This window comes from Hypomesus transpacificus, chromosome 4 (assembly GCF_021917145.1).
Source record: "Hypomesus transpacificus isolate Combined female chromosome 4, fHypTra1, whole genome shotgun sequence".
Lineage (NCBI taxonomy): Eukaryota > Metazoa > Chordata > Actinopteri > Osmeriformes > Osmeridae > Hypomesus > Hypomesus transpacificus.
The window spans coordinates 10,095,223-10,107,137 of record NC_061063.1 but is presented as its reverse complement, the minus strand read 5'-3'; the positions used below and the strand labels follow the sequence as shown (position 1 = coordinate 10,107,137).

Sequence of the window (11,915 nt, the reverse complement as noted above, 5' to 3'; positions counted from 1 at the left end):
TAATTGACAAAGTACAATGCACAAAATACACAATCACTTTTTCACCACAGCTATTCAGTGTGTCATCAAAGAAATACCTTGAAGTAATTGTCTTTCACAATGCAATGCTCACGATACTTTTGATATGCTTCTTTTCTAATTTGTGTAAATACATTTGACCAACACTTAATCCAACTGATTTTAATGGTTAATCACTGAACTGGTGACTTTGGTAAACCTATATATTTTCATTTCAGCAATAAACAGTATATATTAATTTTGAGAACTACAGAAATAAAATGTGTTTTTGCACGAACATATAAATTACTCTAACCACACATGATGAATACTCGTTATTGCTACTTGATTTCAAATTGGGGTAACCACAATTGGTCATTAGATATACGTAAAAGTTGGGGCGTAAACACTGGCAATTTCTTTCAACATGGAGCAGGATAGACAGCAGGGAATAGGAAGAGCTCGTGGACAAGGGATCCGTCAGAGAGGTGGGCATGGGCACCAACAGAGAGGTCAGAGAGGTGGGCATGGGCACCAACAGAGAGGTCAGAGAGGTGGGCATGGGCACCAACAGAGAGGTCAGAGAGGTGGGCATGGGCACCAACAGAGAGGTCAGAGAGGTGGGCATGGGCACCAACAGAGGGGTCAGAGAGGTGGGCATGGGCACCAACAGAGAGGTCAGAGAGGTGGGCATGGGCACCAACAGAGAGGTCAGAGAGGTGGGCATGGGCACCAACAGAGAGGTCAGAGAGGTGGGCATGGGCACCAACAGAGAGGTCAGAGAGGTGGGCATGGGCTCCAACAGAGAGGTCAGAGAGGTGGGCATGGGCACCAACAGAGAGGTCAGAGAGGTGGGCATGGGCACCAACAGAGAGGTCAGAGAGGTGGGCATGGGCACCAACAGAGGGGTCAGAGAGGTGGGCATGGGCACCAACAGAGAGGTCAGAGAGGTGGGCATGGGCAACAACAGAGAGGTCAGAGAGGTGGGCATGGGCACCAACAGAGGGGTCAGAGAGGTGGGCATGGGCACCAACAGAGAGGTCAGAGAGGTGGGCATGGGCAACAACAGAGGGGTCAGAGAGGTGGGCATGGGCACCAACAGAGAGGTCAGAGAGGTGGGCATGGGCACCAACAGAGAGGTCAGAGAGGTGGGCATGGGCACCAACAGAGAGGTCAGAGAGGTGGGCATGGGCTCCAACAGAGAGGTCAGAGAGGTGGGCATGGGCACCAACAGAGAGGTCAGAGAGGTGGGCATGGGCACCAACAGAGAGGTCAGAGAGGTGGGCATGGGCTCCAACAGAGAGGTCAGAGAGGTGGGCATGGGCACCAACAGAGAGGTCAGAGAGGTGGGCATGGGCACCAACAGAGAGGTCAGAGAGGTGGGCATGGGCACCAACAGAGGGGTCAGAGAGGTGGGCATGGGCACCAACAGAGAGGTCAGAGAGGTGGGCATGGGCACCAACAGAGAGGTCAGAGAGGTGGGCATGGGCTCCAACAGAGAGGTCAGAGAGGTGGGCATGGGCACCAACAGAGAGGTCAGAGAGGTGGGCATGGGCACCAACAGAGAGGTCAGAGAGGTGGGCATGGGCACCAACAGAGGGGTCAGAGAGGTGGGCATGGGCACCAACAGAGAGGTCAGAGAGGTGGGCATGGGCAACAACAGAGAGGTCAGAGAGGTGGGCATGGGCACCAACAGAGGGGTCAGAGAGGTGGGCATGGGCACCAACAGAGAGGTCAGAGAGGTGGGCATGGGCAACAACAGAGAGGTCAGAGAGGTGGGCATGGGCACCAACAGAGGGGTCAGAGAGGTGGGCATGGGCACCAACAGAGAGGTCAGAGAGGTGGGCATGGGCACCAACAGAGGGGTCAGAGAGGTGGGCATGGGCACCAACAGAGGGGTCAGAGAGGTGGGCATGGGCACCAACAGAGGGGTCAGAGAGGTGGGCATGGGCACCAACAGAGAGGTCAGAGAGGTGGGCATGGGCACCAACAGAGAGGTCAGAGAGGTGGGCATGGGCACCAACAGAGGGGTCAGAGAGGTGGGCATGGGCACCAACAGAGAGGTCAGAGAGGTGGGCATGGGCACCAACAGAGGGGTCAGAGAGGTGGGCATGGGCACCAACAGAGGGGTCAGAGAGGTGGGCATGGGCACCAACAGAGGGGTCAGAGAGGTGGGCATGGGCACCAACAGAGAGGTCAGAGAGGTGGGCATGGGCACCAACAGAGAGGTCAGAGAGGTGGGCATGGGCACCAACAGAGGGGTCAGAGAGGTGGGCATGGGCACCAACAGAGGGGTCAGAGAGGTGGGCATGGGCACCAACCGAGAGGTCAGAGAGGTGGGCATAGGCCCCAACAGAGAGGTCAGAGAGGTGGGCATGGGCACCAACCGAGAGGTCAGAGAGGTGGGCATAGGCCCCAACAGAGGGGTCAGAGAGGTGGGCATGGGCACCAACAGAGAGGTCAGAGAGGTGGGCATGGGCACCAACAGAGAGGTCAGAGAGGTGGGCATGGGCACCAACAGAGAGGTCAGAGAGGTGGGCATGGGCACCAACAGAGAGGTCAGAGAGGTGGGCATGGGCACCAATAGAGAGGTCAGAGAGGTGGGCATGGGCACCAACAGAGAGGTCAGAGAGGTGGGCATGGGCACCAATAGAGAGGTCAGAGAGGTGGGCATGGGCTCCAACAGAGAGGTCAGAGAGGTGGGCATGGGCACCAATAGAGAGGTCAGAGAGGTGGGCATGGGCACCAACAGAGAGGTCAGAGAGGTGGGCATGGGCACCAACAGAGGGGTCAGAGAGGTGGGCATGGGCACCAACAGAGGGGTCAGAGAGGTGGGCATGGGCACCAACCGAGAGGTCAGAGAGGTGGGCATAGGCCCCAACAGAGAGGTCAGAGAGGTGGGCATGGGCACCAACCGAGAGGTCAGAGAGGTGGGCATAGGCCCCAACAGAGGGGTCAGAGAGGTGGGCATGGGCACCAACAGAGAGGTCAGAGAGGTGGGCATGGGCACCAACAGAGAGGTCAGAGAGGTGGGCATGGGCACCAACAGAGAGGTCAGAGAGGTGGGCATGGGCACCAATAGAGAGGTCAGAGAGGTGGGCATGGGCACCAACAGAGAGGTCAGAGAGGTGGGCATGGGCACCAATAGAGAGGTCAGAGAGGTGGGCATGGGCTCCAACAGAGAGGTCAGAGAGGTGGGCATGGGCACCAATAGAGAGGTCAGAGAGGTGGGCATGGGCACCAACAGAGAGGTCAGAGAGGTGGGCATGGGCACCAACAGAGAGGTCAGAGAGGTGGGCATGGGCACCAACAGAGAGGTCAGAGAGGTGGGCATGGGCACCAATATAGAGGTCAGAGAGGTGGGCACGGGGCCTCTAAATGTTATGTTTTGTTCTCATTTAGTTACATACAGTAATAGAAAGTATACCTATGTTACATTTACGTATATCTGAAAAATAGTAAAAACGAATTTGCCCAAATGATTGTAGACGATGTCTGCATTGATCCTTCACTTATATTACACATAGGATTGATATTTTGGAAATTATAAATTATGTAAATGTGAGTAATCTAATGGTATTTCCCAATGTGAAACTGTGTAATCTGTCTTTTACATAGTACTGTAGCATATTAATTTCAGCACTACTAATGCTGATTTGAAACCTGTGTCTTGCATTGTTTGCTGTTGGATGAACTGATTGTTAAAGGTACTAAACTGAAAGAAGATCACACTGTTGTGTTTCAGTGATTAAATCAAATGTTCCCATTACATATTACATTAATCTTGTGTTTGAAACAATGATTATGTGGACTGAAAGCATTCCATCAGGTTTTGAAAGAATGACTAGTTGCGTTACAAGTGTGATCAGTTTGGATCTTTGTACTAAGAGTTTTGAAAATGTACACCTTACTTGTGAAAATAGTACCAAAGTGAATAAAAAAAACTGTAATACGTGAATACAGAAAGACACGCAGCACATTCAACAGGAGTCCTTTTTGACTCAGATAATTGGGCCATGGGTGATCAGGAATGTCTATATTCTCAGTCATGTCGACATTGCTAACTCCCTCTGTCTCATCCAGAATGTTAACCATTCTTCGTGTTGCTTTCTGCCTTGCTTCATGGTAGCAAGAAGAAAGTACAGATATTTGTGTACAAATATTTTGATACTGTACTAAAGTAGATTTTTCTAGAATCAGTATTTTTCTGACAACTTTTTGCATTCCCTCCTTACATGTTGTACACTAATATCTAATATCTATACTTTCTAATTCTTACATGTTTTACACTAATATCTATACTTTCTAATTCTTACATGTTGTACACTAATATCTAATATCTATACTTTCTAATTCTTACATGTTTTACACTAATATCTATACTTTCTAATTCTTACATGTTGTACACTAATATCTATACTTTCTAATTCTTACATGTTGTACACTAATATCTAATATCTATACTTTCTAATTCTTACATGTTGTACACTAATATCTATACTTTCTAATTCTTACATGTTGTACACTAATATCTAATATCTATACTTTCTAATTCTTACATGTTGTACACTAATATCTATACTTTCTAATTCTTACATGTTGTACACTAATATCTAATATCTATACTTTCTAATTCTTACATGTTTTACACTAATATCTATACTTTCTAATTCTTACATTTTGTACACTAATATCTATACTTTCTAATTCTTACATGTTTTACACTAATATCTATACTTTCTAATTCTTACATTTTGTACACTAATATCTATACTTTCTAATTCTTACATGTTTTACACTAATATCTATACTTTCTAATTCTTACATTTTGTACACTAATATCTATACTTTCTAATTCTTACATGTTTTACACTAATATCTATACTTTCAAATTCTTACATTTTCAAACCATGCTCATTACTTTAGTTTTAATTTGCATTTGGGGGCATGACCTATATTATTTCATGTCATTGCGCGCCTTTTCCATTTCCCGGATATCACGCTCAACAGCTATGCTATGGAAACCTGTGTTTCCGGGTTGAAAACTTGGATGACTGCAAATTTCCTTCTTCTTAATTCGGATAAAACCGAGGTTCAAATTTTTGGTCCGAAAAAACACCGAAATAATTTATCCCATCTAACCTTAGACTTAGACGGCGTCAAAGTATCTCAAAGCCAGCTGGTAAAAAATCTGGGAGTCACAATGGACCCAGACCTTTCATTTGAGTACCATATTAAGCAAATCACCAGAACAGCATTTTTCCATCTACGTAATATTGCCAAAATACGAAAATTCCTCTCAAAGGATGATGCTGAAAAACTAATACATGCTTTTGTTACGTCCCGATTGGACTACTGCAATGTGTTGTTCTCTGGCCTCCCAATTACCTACCTAAAAAACTTACAGCGGGTGCAAAATGCTGCTGCTAGACTATTGACTAAAACTAGAAAGTTTGATCATATAACATCGACTCTTATCTCTTTACACTGGCTCCCTATCCAAGCCAGAGCTGATTTCAAAGTTCTACTACTAACTTACAAATCTCTGCATGGATTGGCACCACTGTACCTCTCCGGTCTCCTTGCACCCTATTGCCCCGCAAGGTCTCTAAGATCTCAAAATGCCGGCTATCTGGTAATACCCAAAGTTAAGAAAAAAACTGCTGGAGGTAGGGCGTTCTCATATAGAGCACCTCTTCTTTGGAACAAATTACCCATCTCAATTAAGGAAGCTGATACTGTCTCGACATTTAAAACTAGATTAAAAACGTTCTTGTTTAGTCAATTCTATGATTGTTAAAGGGAAGTATGTGTGTACTTTCTATGTAAACCTGGGATGTGTGCTTGCCTATGTGTGTATCACATGTAACTTTTAAATTTTAATTATAGCTTATGTTCACATTGCCCAGCTAGATGTTACAAATAAAGTAAACCTGTTACTGTATATTGTTAGTATTATTATTATTATAGTTCCGTTGCTGTATATTGTTACTGTTATAGTTTTTATTACTAGTTGGAGACAACGGGGGACTGGCTGTTTTCATCCTTATTCGTATAAGTATAACCTACTTTAGAGTTCTTTCCCCTGGAACAGATTTCATGTTCCAACTGAGGGGGGCTGTCGTTGTTTTGGTGTGTGGGGCTGCATCAAATACCCTTTTTGCTCTGTTAAATTGCTGCACTAGTCCACACTTGACCGGTGGGGATCTCATTCTATTTTGACTGTAACTGTTAGCTGCTCCTGGCATTCTCTAATCCCTGCTCTCCTCTCTGTCCCCCCCCCACACATTCCCTGTGGTGTGGGGGGTTTGAGCTGTCAGGACCTGCTTGGTCGTCGGTCTGCCAACGCTGAACCAGGTCGTCAGCCGGAATCCAGTCTCCATGACGGCCAACAGCGAGTTTCCCGGTCCCATCCAACGTCTATAAAGCCGAACAATGGATTTTGGTGTTTCAAAACCCATTGACACTGTATGACTATGTTTAGCTTGTGTTCTGCTCCTCTCTCTTACCAACCGTCTCTGGAGGAGGGGATCCCTCTCTGAATTGCTCCTCCCAAGGTTTCTTCCATTTTTTCTCCCGGTGGGAGTTTTTCTGGGAGTTTTTCCTTGTCTTCCTTGAGGGTTTAGGTTGGTTGAGGGGCAGTTCTATGGGCGCATGTGAAGCCCTCTGTGACATGCTTGCGTGTAAAAAGGGCTATACAAATAAATTTGATTTGATTTGATTTGATTCAACAAACGTAAGCTTGTCTACGAAGCTACCATGGAGCAATGACTATGATTGCACTGTTGTTAAACTGTTATTATGTTGTTATTACTCTGTAATTGTGTTATTATTACACTGTTGTTGCAATGTTCTTACATTGTTATTACACCTTTATTGCACTGTTATTACATTGTTATTACATTGTTATTACACTGTTATTACACTGTTATTACACTGTAATTATGTTGTAATTACACTGTTGTTACACTAATATATTGTTATAACAATATCATTACATTGATTACACTGTTGTGATGTTGTTATTACACTATCATTACACTGTGATTACACTGTTGTTAAACTGCCATGACAACTGCTGTTGAGTTTCTGTAAACACAGACGGTTCCTTGACTCTGACCAGTGGAACCCTGTTAGAACTCTAAATGCAGACGGTTTCTTGACTCTGACCAGTGGAACACTGTTAGAACTCTAAACGCAGACGGTTCCTTGACTCTGACCAGTGGAACACTGTTAGAACTCTGCACTTCTGATCCTTCATCTTCCGCAGTGCTTTACTTTATATACTATTTGTATATAATATATAAAAAACCTATTAAAGTGTCAAAAAAATATACAAAATAAATACAGTTGACATGAAGAATGTAGACAAGCCAGACAAGCTATGCTGCCAGCAGTAGAAGTTGTTCCCAAACCCAGGCCAGACCAGGCCGGCCGGTGGAAACAGCAACATCAGCCCTTCACTAGGAGAGAGACTGCAGTTAGAAGGCTTGCCTTGGAGGGGGTTTCCACCAGAGGGTTCAGATACCCCCTTTACGTCACTTTGTCTGTAAGATTCTAAATAAATAGTTTGAATGAAACCAGCCTTCAGTTAACAACTCACTTGGGCCTTAGGTCAATGTGAAAACTTCGGATGAACTATGTTTTTCTTTGCTTAAATATGCCATATTTTGTGACTGTTGTTTGAACACGCCTCATTCCACTCCTCATTAGATTGGTGGTGCAGGAACAGGTTTTCATGTTGTTAATAAGCTGCCCTTTATGTGTGTGGCTTAGTTTGTGGACTATGTGGGTGTGTGGGAGTGTAGGAGCAAGTTCCAGGTATGAACACTGTTTTCCTAACTCTCCCCAGGTAGAAGGGCCTGGCAGGTACACTAGAATGATAGTCTCCTGCCAGACTGCATCTCTTCAAAGGTTTGACTTTTTCTGTTAGTTTTTTTGTTTTTCCTGAAATAGTTGAATCCATAAGAGATTTCAAGATGTTAGCAGGATGGTTCACTTTATTATAATCAAGTTTCAAATAATGCAATATTCCCATCTCCTGTAATTTATCGTGACTAACTTAATTTATCGTGACTAATGTTTTTGTTTGATTAATTCATGTATACTTTCTTTTAAATTGAATATGCGTAGACCATCCTACTGTTGATGTCATTGAAGCACATTAATAGATACTCGGCTGCCATCTGCTGATGCAGAAACGCAACAGTTTTAGTAGAAAACAATTAGAAATTGGCTTGACTTCACGCGACGCCACCAAACGGCGTCTCCATCCTTTGGAATCAAGGAATTTTCGAAGTTCTTATCTTGCTCTGCACGTTGCATGTTGGTGACTATTAACAAACAGCATTGTCTACGAATAAGCCAAAGGGGTGAAACAGTTTACACGCGACTGAAGGGGTGGAGGGGAGCTGGGACGTGCCTATATAAGTAGCCTAGTCCAAGTCATGCACATGTGGGTTACTGTCAGAGCTGAGAAGGTGCTTTCAAAACTTGTGTCTGAATAGATGCATTTTGTGTCGAGTCGCTCCTTGCTGGTTTTGGAGGGGGGTTTTTTTTACTGAAAAGGGATTATTCCGCAGATCTTTAAAAGGAAATATATTTGAAGATGGATTTACGAATCTTATTATCCATGCTGACCATGATGTTTGCTGGATTTTTGAATAGAGGTACATTTTTTTAAAATTCTTTATGTTCTTTACAAAAAAGAGTCTAAAGTAAAATTAGGATTTTATGTGGAATGTAACTGCCGCTATTTAAAACATTTTGCACGCTCTCTTTATTTTGTGTTGCATAACCCAGGTCCTCAATTTTATCCCCAAGATTTTTAATCTATATTTATTTTACAAATCAAAATATAACAATCAGACTGAAAGGAGTCTTGATGCTTAGGCTAATGTGTGAATTAATCATTCTATGGAGATATTAGAGCTACGGACAACAAATAATCCTTGTCTCCTGTTAAAACTAGTCACCGCTGCTCCTGTGAGTGAGGACAGCCCAGATACTACAGTCTCCCCGGAGCGACACGCGAGGACCAAGAGATGCTCCTGCGCAACCTTCCTCGACAAGGAGTGCGTGTACTTCTGTCACCTGGACATCATCTGGGTCAACACCCCGGAGTGAGTTCTGGTTCTGAACCCCCGCAACGCTCAATCATTTATTGTCATGTAGTTTAAACTGAATTCTCCAACGATTATTTTATTTCCTCCAGGCGTGTCGTTTCGTACGGACTGGGCAACGCCGCCAGAAGGAAGCGCGCGCTCTGGGACGCTGTGGTACCCAAACGGGCCTCGCGCTGTTCTTGTGTCAGTGAGGAGGACCGAACCTGCACGCGCTTCTGCCAGCTGGGAAATCACCTCAGGTAAGAATTGTTGCGTAATGTTGCAATTTGTTATTAGTTCTGACTTGTCAAAATCCTCTCAGGCAAAACTATTTACCCTGCGGATAGGCAATTCCGCGTATGCAATGTTAGGTATTTAGAACATATCATTTTATTGGATGGACAGTTATTATCTATATTATTCTAAGGAAACAGCAGTAGCCGTTAGTGACGTTAGATTCCAGAGGTTGCGTGAATGGTTAATGTCTGCATATGAAGAGCCAACAGGGCTCAAAATAAAACATGTGGAAACACGTTTTTTTTTTTTATAAATGTTTTGAGCCCATGAGAAATCGTTGGAACCAGACCCATGCAAATGTATCGCCCGCTTTCATTCTCAGATATGCGGCAGCGCGAGACAAGGTGATCCTCTCCGCCGAGGGCGACGCTTGTGCTGAGCGGCAACACAAACACGCAACCAGCAAGGCCAGGATAAGAAGGTAAGAGAAATCTGCCGAATACCTAAGGTCTATTTTCTAAAATATGTGAACACAATAATTATAACCTCTTACGAGAAAATACTTTTTTTGTGGGAATCAATCAAACTCAAAACGAGCACATAATTCCATCATAATTCCATCGTGGGTAAAAAAAAAAGAAGAAAAAAAGTGCACCGCGGTGTTGATTTCTCTCACCCAACATGTGAACATTTCAGAGACAAATACAATTGAAAGTTTGATTTATCTCTTCAGTAGGGTGGAATTTCCCCAGTAAAAAAAATAATAATTTGATCACTTTTTTTCCTGACAAAAATGTCAAACGTGTGAGTGAGGCCTCTCTGAGCCTCTCATGTTTGGAAACCAGATCCTTGCTGTCTGTGGCGCTGTCTCTGAACCATTCTGACAAAAATATGAACTTACATAATTGTATTCATTCATCATGTCTACTGACAAGATGAACCAACACTGTGTAATGTTGCCCACTGTGTAGTTGAAGTTTAGATAATTCCCAGCTCTTCAAGCCTATCTAAATCACCATAACTTGAACTCAGCCGGTAAACGTATAGTTTAATCCCAGCTGCTGCCTGCTCTTTGTTTCCAGGATGAGAGACAGGATCCAGAGACGACCATCTCCCGCTGCGATGATGGACACACTGAAAACTCGCCTTCTGCTGGAAAACTGGAGTGAGAGACAGCACCACAAGGTGAAAGACTGGAAGGACAAGGTTGTAGTCTGAGGTCGTTGAAGAAGACAGACAACCCTCTGTGAGAAAGCGAGATATTCCCTCCATCACAGAGCCCTGTGCTGCGCTCTCAGGATGGAAACCTGGAGAGCTGGCGAAGGTTCGCTCCATCTCTGCAGGGGTTCTTAGGATCTTCGGGGGATTTCTAACCCTGTTCTAGACTGCTGCAGGGCAGTGGCCTCACTGAACTAGCTGCTTTGGTCACAACTAAAGAGACCAGGTCTACTGAGGAGTCCTCATCTGAACACTAACCTGAACACACCGGGACTACAACACTAAGTGTACAAGACAGCTGGAAGTAAACATTATCTTCTGACTTGAGCTGTTGAAATACAGTATGGATCTCTCTGCCAGTCACTGGATTTGAATTCCTGCATTTCCAGGACTCACTCTCTTGATTTTCTCAAGAAACATTCATGTGTGCAACTTTGTCACTGTCACAATTTAGAAGTTTGGACAAAACCTCAACTCTTGTCAAATGACCCTGTGACCTACATATGCTAGCTAACATTCTGAGGTCATGTCAGTCTTGTTGGAATATTTCCATACAAACATACATACTGTAAAATTAGACCGTGAAAAAATTGTAGATGGAATCTCCTGTTTTTCTGTAATGTGTTTATATTTATGGAATCTAATGCTGTCTGCATGTGGTCCTGGACATGGACAAGGCTGCTGCTTTGTGTTTTACATGCTGGTTCGTTCTTCCTTGTGATCACATGACATCTCTAGAGCTGAGTTAGCCTTCATGAACTGTATCACAATGTATTTAATGCCCATTATACATCCTTTAAGTTCTATTTATTCTTGTTAAACTATGTGTTTATGAGCCATATTGGTCTGTGTCAGAATAAATTATGCTCGTTCATTTCTGTGAAATGCATCCCCACCAAGGTGCCAAGATGTTGGCAGAACTTTGGTAAATAAAGATTCACCACCTATTTATTCACCACCTGTTTAAAACTCCTTTGTTCCTGTCTTGCTGACCTCACACACATCTTATAAGGTGACGATCTGAGAACTCCTCTGAGTGTGGAGATACACTTCACTATTCCAGTCAACATGCTGGTATGAGATGAGAGAACTTTTACCAAGGTTGACCATAATAAAGGAAAACATTCATATTTATCACGTATCTTGTCCCATAGTGCAATATGACAATGCTACTGGAACCATCCCTGGGCAAATGTGATCTGATAGCCAGAAAGCCTTCACCCTCTGGTGATGTAGATGATTTACAGCTAAAGATGGCCTTGCACTGGACACAGAAGATCATGTTTTGGTAAAAAAAAAAAACAGTCTTGAGAGAGACAAGCTTATTCTCTGTGAGAATTGAACATTCCTGCTGCGTCT

The 11,915-nt window shown here is 44.0% G+C and overlaps 1 protein-coding gene across 1 annotated transcript; it reads left to right on the top strand.

The window, feature by feature from the left end:
- Positions 1–7,744: 7,744 nt before the first annotated feature.
- On the top strand, positions 7,745–11,519 carry edn1 (endothelin 1). Its single transcript, XM_047019155.1, has 5 exons — positions 7,745–8,666; positions 8,969–9,119; positions 9,212–9,361; positions 9,721–9,819; positions 10,421–11,519. Exons 1-5 carry the CDS (start codon positions 8,606–8,608, stop codon positions 10,554–10,556), a joined length of 597 nt encoding a protein of 198 aa, XP_046875111.1. The 5' UTR covers positions 7,745–8,605; the 3' UTR covers positions 10,557–11,519.
- The last annotated feature ends 396 nt before the right edge of the window (positions 11,520–11,915 follow it).